General features: G+C 47.4%; 1 protein-coding gene across 1 annotated transcript in view; it reads right to left on the minus strand.

Annotated features, from left to right (window-relative positions):
- Positions 1 to 17,576, minus strand: part of LOC137540959 (uncharacterized) — a 204,593-nt gene that overhangs the window by 148,970 nt on the left and 38,047 nt on the right. Inside the window, exon 2 of the mRNA XM_068262132.1 lies at positions 17,229 to 17,308. Within this exon, the coding sequence (XP_068118233.1) occupies positions 17,229 to 17,278 (50 nt within the window). The 5' untranslated portion in view covers positions 17,279 to 17,308. The remainder of the gene's footprint in view (positions 1 to 17,228; positions 17,309 to 17,576) is intronic.

Below are 17,576 nucleotides of genomic sequence, written 5' to 3' on the forward strand. Positions count from 1 at the left end.
CAGAATGGCAAGTACCGCAGAAGTAACTCACCTCTCCATGCTGCAGTGACGTGGTGCACCTTCCTCCACAGGCAGCATCTTTATGGCTCCAATAAGTCTCCCATCATGTACCAGCAGGTCACGTGATAAGAGATGCTGCTGGAACCATGGAGGATCTAAAAGGAAGGTGGATCACGTCACTGAAGCCTGGAGAAGTGACTTACATTTCTGCTTGCTAAATTGCTGTTCAGGGGTTTCCATGGCCACTGACGTCGGGCCCCCCCTTAGACTTGGTCCCTATATCAGCTGCTATGATGATACCTATACCAATGTCTGCTCAGTATGTAATGAAGCAGTTAACCCTTTTGGTCCTTTATATGCATCTGTCGTCTTTCAGGAAATCACTGTTTGATTCTACATACAGTACACATGATTTGATTTATTTTCGGTACAGATGCATTACTATAAGGCATTGTGGGCCTCAGTGTCTCTCTTCTTTATAAATGTTGGTGGAAGGCATCACAGTTATGCTGGGGAGCCCCATGATGCTGTTGCTGCAGCCCTTCCTTCTAGTTCCTCTACCAATAAGCTGTTTAATGAAGATAATTTCTGTATGTCTACATTTGTTTATTTTCACCATCAACAATCTCTTTTTCAATCACTTCCAAGTTATTTTTGAGTTGTAACACAAACAGCTGCACTAAAGTAGCAGCATCAAAAACATTTCATTTCGTTTGAAGCTCAGAAATGTACTTTTTAGTTTCGATCAGCAATGTTCTAGTTATATCCTATTCCAGTAGCATCTGCACTGTAATCAAAGAAAAAAAATGCACGCCGAACAAACTAATATTGAACTGAGAAACAGAGAGAGTGAGAGAGTGAGAGAACAGAGTGGGAAAAGCAGGAAATGTGGGTGCCTGCAAATAATGGGCAATTTGGGTGCCTCATAAGAGCTAATGCAAATATCAGCTCGAGCAGCAAAAGCAGAAATTTGGGCGCCCAATAGACTGCATTGGGCTATCCAACCAAAACTTTTTGCTTTTGAATATCATCATTTTGAAATGTATCATTTTTAAAATGTATTTTTTTTTTGTATTTACATTATTGACGGGGGACTCTGGGGCAGGTGGGAGGGGTAGGGACGTGGGGGTTGCTCAGTTGAGGTAGGCATTAGGAAGGGGGGTTTTAAGGTTAAGATTAGGCATCAGGAGGGGTTTTATGGTTAGGCTTTAGAAAGGGGAGTTTTAACCACTTGAGGACCTAGGGCTTTCTACCCCTTAAGGACCGGCCACTTTTTTTCCATTCAGACCACTGCAGCTTTCACGGTTTATTGCTCGCTCATACAACCTACCACCTAAATGAATTTTGGCTCCTTTTCTTGTCACTAATAAAGCTTTCTTTTGGTGCTATTTGATTGCTCCTGCGATTTTTACTTTTTATTATATTCATCAAAAAAGACATGAATTTTGGCAAAAAAAATGATTTTTTTAACTTTCTGTGCTGACATTTTTCAAATAAAGTAAAATTTCTGTATACATGCAGCACGAAAAATGTGGACAAACATGTTTTTGATTAAAAAAAACCCATTCAGTGTATATTTATTGGTTTGGGTAAAAGTTATAGCGTTTACAAACTATGGTGCAAAAAGTGAATTTTCCCATTTTCAAGCATCTCTGACTTTTCTGACCCCCTGTCATGTTTCATGAGGGGCTAGAATTCCAGGATAGTATAAATACCCCCCAAATGACCCCATTTTGGAAAGAAGACATCCCAAAGTATTCACTGAGAGGCATAGTGAGTTCATAGAAGATATTATTTTTTGTCACAAGTAAGCGGAAAATGACACTTTGTGAGGAAAAAAAAAAAAAAAAAAAGTTTCCATTTCTTCTAACTTGCGACAAAAAAAAATGAAATCTGCCACGGATTCACCATGCCCCTCTCTGAATACCTTGAAGGGTCTACTTTCCAAAATGGGGTCATTTGTGGGGTGTGTTTACTGTCCTGACATTTTGGTGGGTGCTAAATTGTAAGCACCCCTGTAAAGCCTAAAGGTGCTCATTGGACTTTGGACCCCTTAGCGCAGTTAGGCTGCAAAAAAGTGCCACACATGTGGTATTGCCGTACTCAGGAGAAGTAGTATAATGTGTTTTGGGGTGTATTTTTACACATACCCATGCTGGGTGGGAGAAATATCTCTGTAAATGACAATTTGTTAATTTTTATAACACACAATTGTCCATTTACAGAGATCTTTCTCCCACTCAGCATGGGTATGTGTAAAAATACACCACAAAACACATTATACTAATTCTCCTGAGTACGGCGATACCACATGTGTGGCACTTTTTTGCACCCTAACTGCGCTAAAGGGCCCAAAGTCCAATGAGTACCTTTAGGATTTCACAGGTCATTTTGAGAAATTTCGTTTCAAGACTACTCCTCACGGTTTAGGGCCCCTAAAATGCCAGGGCAGTATAGGAACCCCACAAATGACCCCATTTTAGAAAGAAGACACCCCAAGGTATTCCGTTAGGAGTATGGTGAGTTCATAGAAGATTTTATTTTTTGTCAAAAGTTAGCGGAAAAAGACACTTTGTGAAAAAACACAATTAAAATCAATTTCCGCTAACTTGTGACAAAAAATAAAATATTCTATGAACTCGCCATACTACTAACGGAATACCTTGGGGTGTCTTCTTTCTAAAATGGGGTCATTTGTGGGGTTCCTATACCGCCCTGGCATTTTAGGGGCCCTAAACCGTGAGGAGTAGTCTTGAAACGAAATTTCTCAAAATGACCTGTGAAATCCTAAAGGTACTCATTGGACTTTGGGCCCTTTAGCGCAGTTAGGGTGCAAAAAAGTGTCACACATGTGGTATCGCCATACTCGGGAGAAGTAGTACAATGTGTTTTGGGGTGTATTTTTACACATACCCATGCTGGGTGGGAGAAATACCTCTGTAAATGGACAATTGTGTGTAAAAAAATCAAAAGATTGTCATTTACAGAGGTATTTCTCCCACCCAGCATGGGTATGTGTAAAAATACACCCCAAAACACATTATACTACTTCTCCCGAGTACGGCGATACCACATGTGTGGCACTTTTTTGCACCCTAACTGCACTAAGGGGCCCAAAGTCCAATGAGTAACTTTAGGATTTCACAGGTCATTTTTGTTTCAAGACTACTCCTCGCGGTTTAGGGCCCCTAAAATGCCAGGGCAGTATAGGAACCCCACTAATGACCCCATTTTAGAAAGAAGACACCCCAAGGTATTCTGTTAGGAGTATGGTGAGTTCATAGAAGTTTTTATTTTTTTGTCACAAGTTAGCGGACATTGATTTTAATAGTTTTTTTTCACAAAGTGTCATTTTCCGCTAACTTGTGACAAAAAATAAAATCTTCTATGAACTCACCATACTCCGTACGGAATACCTTTGGGTGTCTTCTTTCTAGAATGGGGTCATTTGTGGGGTTCCTATACTGCCCTGGCATTTTAGGGGCCCTAAACCGTGAGGAGTAGTCTTGAAACCAAATGTCGCAAAATGACCTGTGAAATCCTAAAGGTACTCATTGGACTTTGGGCCCCTTAGCGTACTTAGGGTGTAAAAAAGTGCCACACATGTGGTACCGCCGTACTCAGGAGAAGTAGTATAATGCGTTTTGGGGTGTATTTTTACACGTACCCATGCTAAGTGGAAGAAATATCTCTGTAAATGACAATTGTTTGATTTTTTTTACACACAATTGTCCATTTACATAGAAATTTCTCCCACCCAGCATGGGTATGTGTAAAAATACACCCCAAAACATATTGTACTACTTTTCCTGAGTACGGCGGTACCACATGTGTGACACTTTTTTGCAGCCTAGGTGCGCTAAGGGGCCCAACGTCCTATTCACAGATCATTTTGAAGCATTTGTTTTCTAGACTACTCCTCGCGGTTTAGGGGCCCTAAAATGCCAGGGCAGTATAGGAACCCCACAAGTGACCCCATTTTAGAAAGAAGACACCCCAAGGTATTCTGTTCGGTGTATGGCGAGTTCATAGAAGATTTTATTTTTTGTCACAAGTTAGTGAAAAATGACACTTTGTGAAAAAAAACCAATAAAAATTAATTTCCGCTAACTTTTGACAAAAAATAAAATCTTCTATGAACTCGTCATACACCTAACAAAATACCTTGGGGTGTCTTTTTTTCTAAAATGGGGTCACTTGTGGGGTTCCTATACCGCCCTGGCATTTTACAGGCCCAAAACCGTGAGTAGTCTGGAAACCAAATGTCTCAAAATGACTGTTCAGGGGTATAAGCATCTGCAAATTTTGATGACAGGTGGTCTATGAGGGGGCGAATTTTGTGGAACCGGTCATAAGCAGGGTGGCCTTTTAGATGACAGGTTGTATTGGGCCTGATCTGATGGATAGGAGTGCTAGGGGGGTGACAGGAGGTGATTGATGGGTGTCTCAGGGGGTGGTTAGAGGGGAAAATAGATGCAATCAATGCACTGGGGAGGTGATCGGAAGGGGGTCTGAGGGGGATCTGAGGGTTTGGCCGAGTGATCAGGAGCCCACACGGGGCAAATTGGGGCCTGATCTGATGGGTAGGTGTGCTAGGGGGTGACAGGAGGTGATTGATGGGTGTCTCAAGGTGTGATTAGAGGGGGGAATAGATGCAAGCAATGCACTGGCGAGGTGATCAGGGCTGGGGTCTGAGGGCATTCTGAGGGTGTGGGCGGGTGATTGAGTGCCCTAGGGGCAGATAGGGGTCTAATCTGATAGGTAGCAGTGACAGGGGGTGATTGATGGGTAATTAGTGGGTGTTTAGGGTAGAGAATAGATGGAAACACTGCGCTTGGGTGGTGATCTGATGTCGGATCTGCGGGCGATCTATTGGTGTGGGTGGGTGATCAGTTTGCCCGCAAGGGGCAGGTTAGGGGCTGATTGATGGGTGGCAGTGACAGCGGGTGATTGATGGGTGGCAGTGACAGGGGGTGATTGATGGGTGGCAGTGACAGGGGGTGATTGATGGGTGATAGGTGATTGGCAGGTGATTGACAGGTGATCAGTGGGTTATTACAGGGAAGGACAGATGTAAATATTGCACTGGCGAATTGATAAGGGGGGGTCTGAGGGCAATCTGAGCGTGTAGGCGGGTGATTGGGTGCCCGCAAGGGGCAGATTAGGGTCTGATCTGATGGGTAACAGTGACAGGTGGTGATAGGGGGTGATTGATGGGTAATTAGTGGGTGTTTAGAGGAGAGAATAGATGTAAACGCTGCGCTTGGGTGGTGATCTGATGTCGGATCTGCGGGCGATCTATTTGTGTGGGTGATCAGATTGCCCGCAAGGGGCAGGTTAGGGGCTGATTGTTGGGTGGCAGTGACAGGGGGTGATTGATGGGTGATAGGTGATTGGCAGGTTATTGACAGGTGATCAGTGGGTTATTACAGGGAAGGACAGATGTAATTAATGCACTGGCGAATTGATAAGGGGGGGTCAGAGGGCAATCTGAGCGTGTGGGCGGGTGATTGGGTGCCCGCAAGGGGCAGATTAGGGTCTGATCTGATAGGTAACAGTGACAGGTGGTGATAGGGGGTGATTGATGGGTGATTGATGGGTAATTAGTGGGTGTTTAGAGGAGAGAATAGATGTAAACAATGGATTTGGGAGGTGATCTGATGTCGGATCTGCGGGCGATCTATTGGTGTGGGGGGGTGATCAGATTGCCCGCAAGGGGCAGGTTAGGGGCTGATTGATGGGTGGCAGTGACAGGGGGTGATTGATGGGTGATTGACAGGTGATTGACAGGTGATCAGGGGGATAGATGCATACAGTAAACAGGGGGGGGTGGTCTGGGGGGGGGGGGGGGTCTGGGGAGAATCTGAGGGGTGGGGGGTGATCAGGAGGGGGCAGGGAGCAGGGGGGGGGGGATAAAAAAAAATAGCGTTGACAGATAGTGACAGGGAGTGATTGATGGGTGATTAGGGGGGTGATTGGGTGCAAACAGGGGTCTGGGGGGTGGGCAGGGGGGGGGTCTGATGGGTGCTGTGGGCGATCTGGGGCAGGGGGGGTAAAAAATCAGTGTGCTTGGTGCAGACTAGGGTGGCTGCAGCCTGCCCTGGTGGTCCCTCGGACACTGGGACCACCAGGGCAGGAGGCAGCCTGTATAATACACTTTGTAAACATTACAAAGTGTATTATACACTTTGTATGCGGCGATCGTCGGGTTAACATCCCGCCGGCGCTTCCGTATGGCCGGCGGGTGAGCGGCGCCAGGCGGAGGCGGAGGATCGCGTCACGGATGACGCGATCGCTCCGCCCATGCCCCTACAAGGACCGCCGCCATTTGTCAATACGGCGGTCCTTGCGGGGTGCACTTCCCGGCCGCCAATTGTACATACGGCGGTCGGGAAGTGGTTAAGGTTAGGCATTGGAGGGGGAAGGTTTTCCTCGAACCTCTATTTCGTGTACTCAAGTGTTCTGAAATGTGTTGGTGATCCACCAACATGCTACCACCATGCCACCTATTGGACTACAGCAAGTAACAATAATAACAGTAATGTCTAAAAGGCAGAGCTCAACTCATTTCATGAAACAAGGCTCATCTCTGCTTAGAGGTCACACTATCACAGTCTGATGGCTTGGAACTCACATCACAACATCTGACTTAAGCCTGGTTATAAGGATTATACCTCTTAATGGCAATTCCTCCGAGACCCAATCAGAATCTGCAACTTCCAGGTCTCGGTGCTTGTTACCCGCTGATGACGCTGCCGGTGGCTCACAGGCCACACATTCTGATAGGTGGAGGGCGCGTTCCCAGTACGCCCTCCACAAAGGTAAACAATAGTCAGCTGACCCCGGTCAGCTGACAGAGCAGCGTCAGCTGATTCTACAGCGGACACCTAGGTAGGGCCTTGCCGTGTGATTGGTTGTGCAGAGTGTGGCCGGCCACTGATTGGATTCTGTATTGTATTTAAACCTGCAGAGTGCTCCCAGTCATCGACCATGATAAGCATAGCTTTGGCTAGTTGCTGGGTGCGCACTCGATTGCTACTGATACTCTGGATATTGACTTTGGCCTGTATTTGACTACTCTGTCTGTTGTGATTAACCTCTGCTTGATTCCTGGAAATCCTTGCTTGCTGCCTGGACCGACCTCTGCTAGTTACTGGATATCTCTTGCTTGCCGCCTGGACCGACCTTGGACTGTTACCAGATATCCTTGCATGCCACTTGAACTGGACTCTAAGTATAAGCCTACTTTCCTTATCAGCCAAGTAACAGTGTGCATATTGTCTCACTTAAACCTTGTCACATGTCATCTGGAACTTCTGCTGTCTGTTGCATAACTTTGTATGCAGACTAAAAGGAACTGTGTGATAACTTGCATCAACTATTACCTGTTGCTAAATACTGCATGCAAATGTGCCTGAACTATTTCATAACTCAGATCAATCATCATTACTGTTGAATAACTTTGCATGAAGACTTGTCTAAACTGCATCATACCTGGAATACTTATTGCCTGAGCTTTACTTGTGTGATGCTGCTGAACTGTGGAACTGTGTTACTAGCCTCATTAGTGGCTCTTGGTGGTGTGTGTCTTCTACGTCAGCTTGTTTGCCTTGCTCACCTAAATCCTAATTAGGGCCAGCTAGTGGTGTGCCAGGCAGGGACAGTGTAGGTGTCAGCTAGTGGTGTGCCAGGCAGGGACAGTGTAGGTGTCAGCTAGTGGTGTGCCAGGCAGGGACAGCTAGGTGAAGAGCGAGATCTCTAGCCTAGGGCATACATGCTGACTCAGAGAGTTATACCACCAAGCCTTACACTGGTAAACACCATGCGATTTCCCATCAGATAAATAGGTTACATTGATTATTTTCAACAGATCCGATCTGATTTCCGATCGGTTTTCTTATCAATTCTGTATAAAAGTGATCGGTTAAATTGATCAGAAATCAGATCAGACCTGTCGGAAATAATCCAGTTGACCCGGCTGATGGGAAATTGCATGGTGTGTACCAGGAATAACACAGCAGCAGAGGCCACATTTACAACTATCCTCTTTGCATTCATTTATATTTTGTGAACCTACTCATATCTGCGGGAATGGTTTACAGGCATGTCCTCCTGTAAATCTTAACGAGGGCCCCGAAGAAGTGAACCTTGTTTCACGAAATGCAATTAGTCCTGCCTGTAAAGCAAATCTGTAATTGGGAAGAGTAAAAGTTAGATACTTCCCTCAGTAAGTGGAAGCCACTGGATGGTCCAGAAGCTTCCTAGATCATCTCTCCAGCACAGGGTCCCTTCTCCATCTTCTGGCCATGCTCCCACTATGGGTACTTGATTTAAATTCAACAGACTGTGTAAAACAATTTCAAGAACAATAATCCAAACAATTGTATAGCGCTTTCTCCTGTCAGACTCAAAACGCTCAAGAGCTGCAGCCATCGGGACACGCTCAAGAGGCCACCCTGTGGTGATAGGGAGTTTTGCGTTGAATTTACTGAATAGGTACAGACCCTAGCCAGGATTCAAAGGCAAAGCCCTCAGCCAATACACTAGCGGAGCAGAGTGTGGGAATTCCTACTACTATGTGGATGACTTGTCATGCCCTAATGAAGCACAAGACAGTAAGGAATTCACATTTTTTATACATTAGAAACAACCTTTGTAGAGTGCATTTAGTTTTCAGAATACACTTATTCCTTTTCAAGCTCGGGTACTGCAAAGCCATGCGTGTATAGTGTCTTAGGCTTGAGTTGTGGTTATTTCTAAAGTAGACATATAATTAGCTCTGAAATAGAGGAAATATAGCAGAGACATAAGAGAGCATTACTTGAAATAGGGAATAATGATGAAAAACCCCTGCATGAATAAATGTGAGTCTATTATCTATGATGAAAGGAGTGTGCCATATGGTAATTAAAATGTGTCTTTTGTCGTATACTAAATTTGTGCGCCGATAAGAAACAAATAAAGTATCATTAAAAACACAAAAATAGAGGAGATCAGGAATGGAGCAGATACTTTTTCACACCACTGTAGCTGTTGCCTGACTGTACACTTTACCCAGGTCAGCTGCACTGTCAGAATGCATTACATTGTGTAGACATCACACAAGGTACACTTACTCTACTTTCACAGGGAAAATAAAACCAATCACTCCAAGCAGGGGTGAGCCTGGGGTGCCTGGCACCTGGGTGCAAGATTTTCTCTGGCGGCTATGGGAGTGGTTAAATTAACCACGCCCAACCACATAACCACACCCTTGTCCTGTCTAATCACACCCACAGCTTCCACCTCTTTACGCATGCATGTTATACCCCATTCCTACCCCTCTTCCATGGGCTTGCTCCTGGCTGGCTTTGGCTGCCTGTGAGTCTGCTAGTCTCTGGACTGACTCAGGCTGAGAGGCAGGGCTGCGCTTGGGCGGGTGCTGCGGGTGCATTGCACCAAGGCGCCTGTCTCTGACAGGCGCCGCCCGGCCCCCGCTCACCCCCTCTAGCACGTCAGACCTCGATCAGGCGGCGACCAATAGTGCGGGCGCTAGGACCTAGCACACCGCACTGATATGCGGAAGTGACATCACTTCCGCATATAGTGCGGGTGCGTCCGGCGCCCGCTCTTACTGGTCGGGTCGCCCGCTGATCCTGAGGTCTGACATGCTGCAAGGTGAGGGGGAGCGGCGGCGGATAGAGGGGGGGGGGTCCCTGTCACTCACTACCTAAACTGGGTCCCTGTCACTCACTACCTAAAGGGGTTCCTGTCACTCACTACCTAAAGGGCTCCCTGTCACTACCTAAACGGGGCTCCCTGTCACTCACTAGCTAAAGGGCTCCCGGTCACTCACTAGCTAAAGGGCTCCCGGTCACTCACTAGCTAAAGGGCTCCCGGTCACTCACTAGCTAAAGGGCTCCCGGTCACTCAATAGCTAAAGGGCTCCCGGTCACTCACTAGCTAAAGGGCTCCCGGTCACTCACTAGCTAAACGGGGGTCCCTGTCACTCACTACCTAAAGGGGGGTCCCTGTCACTCACTACCTAAAGAGGGTCCCTGTCACTCACTACCTAAAGGGGGGTCCCTGTCACTCACTACCTAAAGGGGGTCCAGGCTGGCTACATATACTGGGGACACTGGCTGTTTGTCATTATGTGCATTTACTGGTGAAAAGCAGTTTCTTATTATGTGCATTTACTGGTGAAAAACGGTTTCTTATTATGTGCATTTACTGGTGAAAAGCGGTCTCTTAATATGTGCATTTACTGGGGAAAAGCTGTCTCTCATTATGTGCATTTACTGATGAAAGACTGTCTGTCATTACGCGCATTTAGGGCTGGTGCACACCGAGCGGGTTTTTCGGCATACGCTTGTTCAATGTATCTCAATGGGGTAGTTCACACCAGAGCAGGAGGCGTTTTGCTGAAACGCATACTCCCGGGGTGAGGCATTTTTTGGATTGCGGAGGCGTTTCTGCCTCCAATGTAAAGTATAGGAAAAACGCAAACCGCTCTGAAAAATGGCAGTTCAGTGGGGAAATTTTGTCAGTAAAAATAATCTTTTGTCAGTAAATTTTTAGGTATTTGTCAGTAAAAAATAACGTGAAAGGTTGGCAACACTGGCAGGCTGCGCGGTGCAACAGGAAAGATACAGGCAGCCCACCTCATGCTTGGGCTTGGCGGGGAGGGGGGGGGAGGAGGACCCGACGACAGCAAGCTAGAGTAGGGTGGCCGCAGGCAGCCATAAATACGCAGTGTGTGACTGCGTCGCACTCGCAGAGCCTCTCAGTGCAATGCACCCGCAGCAACCGCCCAGGCGCAGCCCTGCCTCTCAGCCTGAGTCAGTCCAGAGACTAGCAGACTCGCAGGCAGCCAAAGCCAGCAAGGAGCAAGCCGATGGAAGAGGGGTAGGAATGGGGTATCACATGCATGCATAAAGAGGTGGAAGGTGTGGGTGTGATTAGGCAGAAAAAAAGGGTGTGGTTATGTGGTTGGGCGCGGTTAATTTAACCACTCCCATAGGCGCCAGGGAAAATCTTGCACCCAGGTGCCAGGCACCCCAGGCTCACCCCTGCTGAGAGGCTCTGCGAGTGTGACGCAGTCACACACTGCGTATTTACAGCTGCCTGCGGCCACCCTACTCTCGCTCGCTGTCGTCAGCTCCTCCCCCCGCCAAGCCCAACCGTAAGGTGGGATGCCTGTATCTTTCCTGTTGCGCCGCGCAGCCTGCCAGTGTTGCCAACCTTTCACGTTATTTTTTACTGACAAATACCTAAACATTTACAGACAAAAGATTTTTTACTGACAAAATTTCCCCACTAAATGCACATAAGAGACCGCTTTTCACCAGTAAATGCACATAAGAAACCACTTTTCACCAATAATTGCACATAATGACAAACAGCCAGTGTCCCCAGTATATGTAGCCAGCCTGGACCCCCTTTAGGCAGCGGGCGACAGGGACCCCCTTTAGGCAGCGAGCGACAGGGACCCCCTTTAGGCAGCGAGCGACAGGGACCCCCTTTAGGCAGCGAGCGACAGGGACCCCCTTTAGGCAGCGAGCGACAGGGACCCCCTTTAGGCAGCGAGTGACAGAGACCCCCTTTAGGCAGCGAGTGACAGAGACCCCCTTTAGGCAGCGAGTGACAGGAACCCCCTTTAGGGAGTGACAGGGACCCCCTTTAGGTAGTGAGTGACAGGGAGCCCTTTATGCAGCGAGTGACAGGGACCCCTACCCTCTAGCCGCCGCCGCTCCCTCCTCACCTTGCAGCATGTCAGACCTCAGGATCAGCGCGTCACTTACCTGGATCTTCTAACACCACCCTGCAGATATCCTGTCCCGCGCCGTCACTCAAGAATCCTCCATTCCCCACCGTGGGTCACCTTACAATTATTTGTCTAACTGCCATTGCATCACTCAATTGCACGCCTCCAGGACTTCTCAAGCGCTGCTCCAATACTATGGAACTCCTCTCCCCATCCAACATCTTCAAGAAGGCCCTCAAAACTCACCTTTTCACTCTGGCCTATCCCCCCCCCCCCCCTCACAAGTGCTCTAAACCCACAGCTAAACTCTGGTCCCTACCTCTCCCTCTAGATCAGGGGTCTCAAACTCAATTTACCTGGGGGGCCGCAGGAGGCAAAGTCAGGATGAGGCTGGGCCGCATAAGGAATTTCACAATCGCGGCGCATCACCGCCTCTGCCCGCCCCTCTCACTCTTCCTTTACAGAGAGGGGCGGTGAGAGGCGGCGATCCGTGCGGCGATTGACGTCAGGAGGGGCAGAGCTGAAGGCTGAAGCTGAAAGTTCTGCCCCTTCCAGGAAATGCCGGCGGATTGCCTCCCGGGCGATTTGGGGGCTCTGCAGCTCTCGTTTAGCGGCGGGGATGCGGCGGATTACTTGGGAGCACTGGAGCGAACTATAAGGAAGCTTTTGCTGGCGAGGGCCACAAAATATTGTATCGAGGGCTGCAAATGGCCCGCGAGTTTGAGACCCCTGCTCTAGATTGTAAGCCTTCGGGCAGGGTCCTCCTCATGCCTCTTACCTGTTCACACACCTCCATTACCGTACACCCATGCTATGAATGTGAGTGAACTCAACTGGCCTAATCTCCATGTGCTGCGTGATCTCGTTTTCATGTATTCCTGTATTGTCTTATTACTGTATGTCACCTCTAAATATTGTCTGTAACCTTAACTAATGTAGAGTGACCAGACGTCCCGGATTGCCCGGGACACGTCCCGGATTCGGGGTCCGCTGTCCCAGGCTTAATGAGGTCCCGGGAAACGTCCCGCTTTCAGCAGCGGGACGTCCCGGCCTCGGGACTCTGGCCACTCTCTCCTCAATGAACTGGCAGCGGCGTCTATAGACGCCGTGCCAGTTCATTGCCCGCAGCCCCGCTCCAGCCTCCTCTTCCGGTGTCTGTTTCCGACACCGGCAGGCGAGCAGGGCTACGGCAAGATGGCTGCCGGAGCCCTGTACTGGAGACCTATTTGTGTCACTAGTACAGGGCTTCGGGCGCCATCCTGCCGTAGCCCTGTCAGCGCGGGAGAGAAGAGCAGGAGGAGGAAGACGGTCCCGGGACGGAGCAGCGCGCCAGAGGCCGGACACTTCTGCCAGGTGAGTAAATGCTTTCTTTTCCAGGTGAAATGTTTGCCCGCATTGTTTCTTTTCTGGTGAAATGTTTGCCCGCATTGTTTCTTTTCTAGCGAAATGTTTGCCCGCATTGTTTCTTTTCCAGGTGAAATGTTTGCCCGCATTGTTTCTTTTCCAGGTGAAATGTTTACCCGCATTGTTTCTTTTCCAGGTGAAATGTTTGCCCGCATTGTTTCTTTTCCAGGTGAAATGTTTGCCCGCATTGTTTCTTTTCCAGGTGAAATGTTTGCCCGCATTGTTTCTTTTCCAGGTGAAATGTTTGCCCGCATTGTTTCTTTTCCAGGTGAAATGTTTGCCCGCATTGTTTCTTTTCCAGGTGAAATGTTTGCCCGCATTGTTTCTTTTCTGGCGAAATGTTTGCCCGCAGTGCGTTTCTTTTCTGGCGAAATGTTTGCCGCATTGCGTTTCTTTTCTGGTGAAATGTTTGGCCGCAGTGCGTTTCTTTTCTGGTGAAATGTTTGCCCGCAGTGCGTTTCTTTTCTGGCGAAATGTTTGCCCGCATTGCGTTTCTTTTCTGGCGAAATGTTTGCCCGCAGTGCGTTTCTTTTCTGGCGAAATGTTTGCCCGCATTGCGTTTCTTTTCTGGTGAAATGTTTGGCCGCAGTGCGTTTCTTTTCTGGTGAAATGTTTGCCCGCAGTGCGTTTCTTTTCTGGTGAAATGTTTGGCCGCAGTGCGTTTCTTTTCTGGTGAAATGTTTGCCCGCAGTGCGTTTATTTTGTACTGACATGTTGCCCGCATTGCGTTTATTTTGTACTGACATGTTTGCCCGCATTGCATTTATTTTATACTGACATGTTGCCTATTGCGTTTATTTTCTGGTGTCCGGGGTAACTGTTACTGCATTTATTATTTAATGGTCATAGATGGCTATGTTTGCTGCTTTGTGGTTACGGTATACTATTAGCATCACACAGTTTCTGCACACCCATGATACAAAGTCTCGTTTGTCCACATCATGGCGTAAACACTGCTTTCTTATGCCTCGCTGCTACATCATTACGTTAGCTCCGCCCATACAATGTCATGGCCACGCTCCATTTTTTTGGCGCGGCGCGCTGCGCGCGCCGCAGCCCCCCTCCCCCAGTCTTCGCCGCTGCGTGCTCCTCACTCCTTCCCACTTTTCGCCGCTACGCGCGCCGCCCCCCCCCGTCCCAGGTTGGACCCACAAAAATATGGTCACTAACTAATGTCCAGTGCTGCGTAGTATGTTGGCGCTTTATAAATAAACTAGACGAACGTAACTGCGGCTGCGCGGCCATGGCTGTCCTTGCTTATGTCTCCGGGAGCTTACTGTGCAGGACAAAGTTTTCTTGTACCGGAGATGCAAGCGGGATCAAGGACGTGGGCAGCTATGGGCGCGCAGCAGCAGTGACATTCATCTAGTTAGACGAATAATTGGAAGGTGACCCACGGTGGGGAATGGAGGATTCTTGAGTGGGGGGGGGGGGGGGTACAGGATATCTGCAGGGGGCCGTTAGAAGCCCCAGGTAAGTGACATTTTATAAACCGCTACAGACCCCTTTAAAATGTACAAGAGATAAAAAAACAAAAACTAAAGAATCGATACTTACCTAGGGCTTACTCCAGCCTGATAAGCACGTGTGAGCCCCTCGCCATCTTATCACGGTCTGCTGTTCAGCCATAGTCAGCCCTGGTAACAGACTCAGTCGGGTCCAGTCTGGGTCTTCTGCACATGCGCGGACCTTCCACACATGCACAGTAGACCCAGACTGACGCGACTGAAGCAGTTTCCGGGGCTGATCGTGGCTGAATGTCGAGGGACCCACACATGCTTATGGGGCTGGAGGAAGCCCCGGGTTACTATCGATTCTTTAGTTTTTTGATCTCTGGTTTACTTTAAAGTGATGTAGTACATGATGATATACACGTTTGTATAGTCCCAATCAGAATTAAAGGAATCATCAGGCAAAATTAGCCTGCACAGAACGCTCCAGACAACATGAGCGTGATTGACAGCGGCGCTCATGAAGGCACAGTGGATGCCTACCTGGCAACGGAAGGGACCAGAAGTCACCAGAGCTGCGGCGAGAGACATGGCTGAAGGAAGCCCCGGGTAAGTTAAGCTAATTTTGCCTGATTCCTTTAAGACCTTTTAGGGCCAATTCACACTGTGGCGATTAATGGGCGATTTCTGCTAATTGCCAATACTAACTAATGGTAGTGACCTTACTGCCGCAATTGCAGCTGATGGTGGGCAAATAGCGGCAGTTGCAAAAAGCGGTGCCTGCAGCATTTTTCTGCGATTCTAAAGCGATTGCGATACAGTACCTAAAAAGAGCTAATTGCGAACTCTCAAAAAACGCGAGTGTTCAGTGATTTTACCGCTCTAATTTTTCCGCACTAATGGTGGTAAAAATCACCCACGCAAAATGCCCCCTTTGCCTCTATGGTAACACCAGCGGCAGCACTGCAAAAGAAGAGACCCTAGGTGAATCCATGCCCTTATCTAGGCCTTATCTAAAATTGAAAGTATAGCATAGAAGATGTACATGCTTCTGTTCATCCTATATAACTATATAATTACATAAAAAATGAAAAACACCTTCTGATAAGCAGCTTTAGCTTACAGGGCAGACCACAGAATACTCATTTGCCTTCATGTAGGCTGGAATCCGTTCCTGTCTCTTTTTGTGAAGATAAATGCTACTTTCAGCTACAGTAATGTGAAATGGGTAGAGATGCAGCTGTGTGGCATGCATGACATTGCGTGTATTTCTGTGTGTCGGTGTGGGTGTTTACATGAGATCACAGTCATGCATACATATAAATATCTGCGCAGCTGGGCTTAATGGGCGAAACACGGGCTATTTATAAAACTGTCAGACCCACACTTGGATACACTGAACTACCGCTGAGAAAAGCTGTCAACTTTCTTACATCTTATATGCTATACTTTCAAGTACACTGAAACCGCAGTTTGCAGCTGTGAGTTCAGAACCCTTAGCACCTAAGGGCCCTTTTCCATTGAAAATTGGGATCATGATCCCAAACGAACTAAAATGTAAATCACAATTTTATCTTTGTTTTCACCGAGTGGCAATGAGCCTGCTTCCATTGCGCTTTGAGTCCTATGGGAGAAAAGCGCTTTACAAATGTTATTGTATTATTATTGTATTGTATTGCGCAGATGCAATCGCATTGCGCCGCATATAGCCGAGGGTGACTTCCGGTTGTGTTTCGGAAGTCCAGATTCGGCCGTCTGTTATTTGCCTGGGGGAAATCGGATGCCTGCTGGGGTTATCTGCAACATGCATCCGATTCTTTTCCCGGATCGCATTGCAAGATTCACATACAATGGAAACTACTCCATTGCCATGCATTGGCGTCAGTTTTGCTGCGATGCAAATTCGCGGCTAGTGGAAATGGACCCTTAAGGTGTATTTCAGCATGATTCTCTTGCAATCAATTGTTTATGTTGGGGGGGGGGGGGGGGGAAGAAAAAAAAAATAATAATAAAAAAAAAAAAAATAGCCTAGCGCTGCACTTGGTATGCCATTTTCTTGTGCTCTTGCTGTCTTTAAAGGATACCCGAAGTGACATGTGACATGATGAGATAGACATGGCACATGTGACATGATGAGATAGACGTGTATGTACAGCGCCTAGTACACAAATAACTATGCTGTGTTCCTTTTTTTTCTGTCTCTGCCTGAAAGAGCAAAAAAGATCAGGTATGTAAGTGGCTGACTCAGTCCTGACTCAGACAGGAAGTGACTACAGTGTGAGTCTCACTGATAAGAAATTCCCTTTTTTATATCTTTCCTGCTCTCAGAAGCCATTTTCCGCTAGGAAAGTGTTTTATAGTTGGAATTTCTTATCAGGTCACACTGTAGTCACTTCCTTTCTGAGTCAGCCACTTACATACCTGATATTTAACTCTTTCAGGCTGTTTTATTGATATACATTGTTATACCTAGAGAGGTTGTTGAAATAACCCATTTTCCTACAGGCCTAGCTAGGGTCAGATTTACGTATTCGCATGCTAATGAGAATAGATTGCAGTTTACCCGATCTCTACATGAGATCGTAGATTGTATATACAATTGAAAATTGTATTGTGTGTGTACTCACCAACCAAACCAAAAGATTACTTTGCCTGCAGTGCTGAATGCCTTTAGCATTCCCTCAGGGTCTGAGAGCTGATTGGTTATCTGCAGCAAAGGGAACAGGAAATGCAGGGTAACGTCACATGTCCACAAGTAAAAAAAAAATATTCAAGACCGCTTCCTATATTCCCAGGAGTGAATAAAATTTCACATTGAAGAAATCATGGGCTATTGAAACAATCTTTTAATCCTTCTAAAGCCGCGTACTCACCGCCCGACGGCTCCTGCGACATCCATTTGACAACGGTCGTCAGCGACGCCTCTTCCTGTCAGGACAAATATCAGAGGGAGAATCGCACACCACTACAGAAGT

The sequence above is a fragment of the Hyperolius riggenbachi genome, chromosome 12 (assembly GCF_040937935.1).
Source record: "Hyperolius riggenbachi isolate aHypRig1 chromosome 12, aHypRig1.pri, whole genome shotgun sequence".
Lineage (NCBI taxonomy): Eukaryota > Metazoa > Chordata > Amphibia > Anura > Hyperoliidae > Hyperolius > Hyperolius riggenbachi.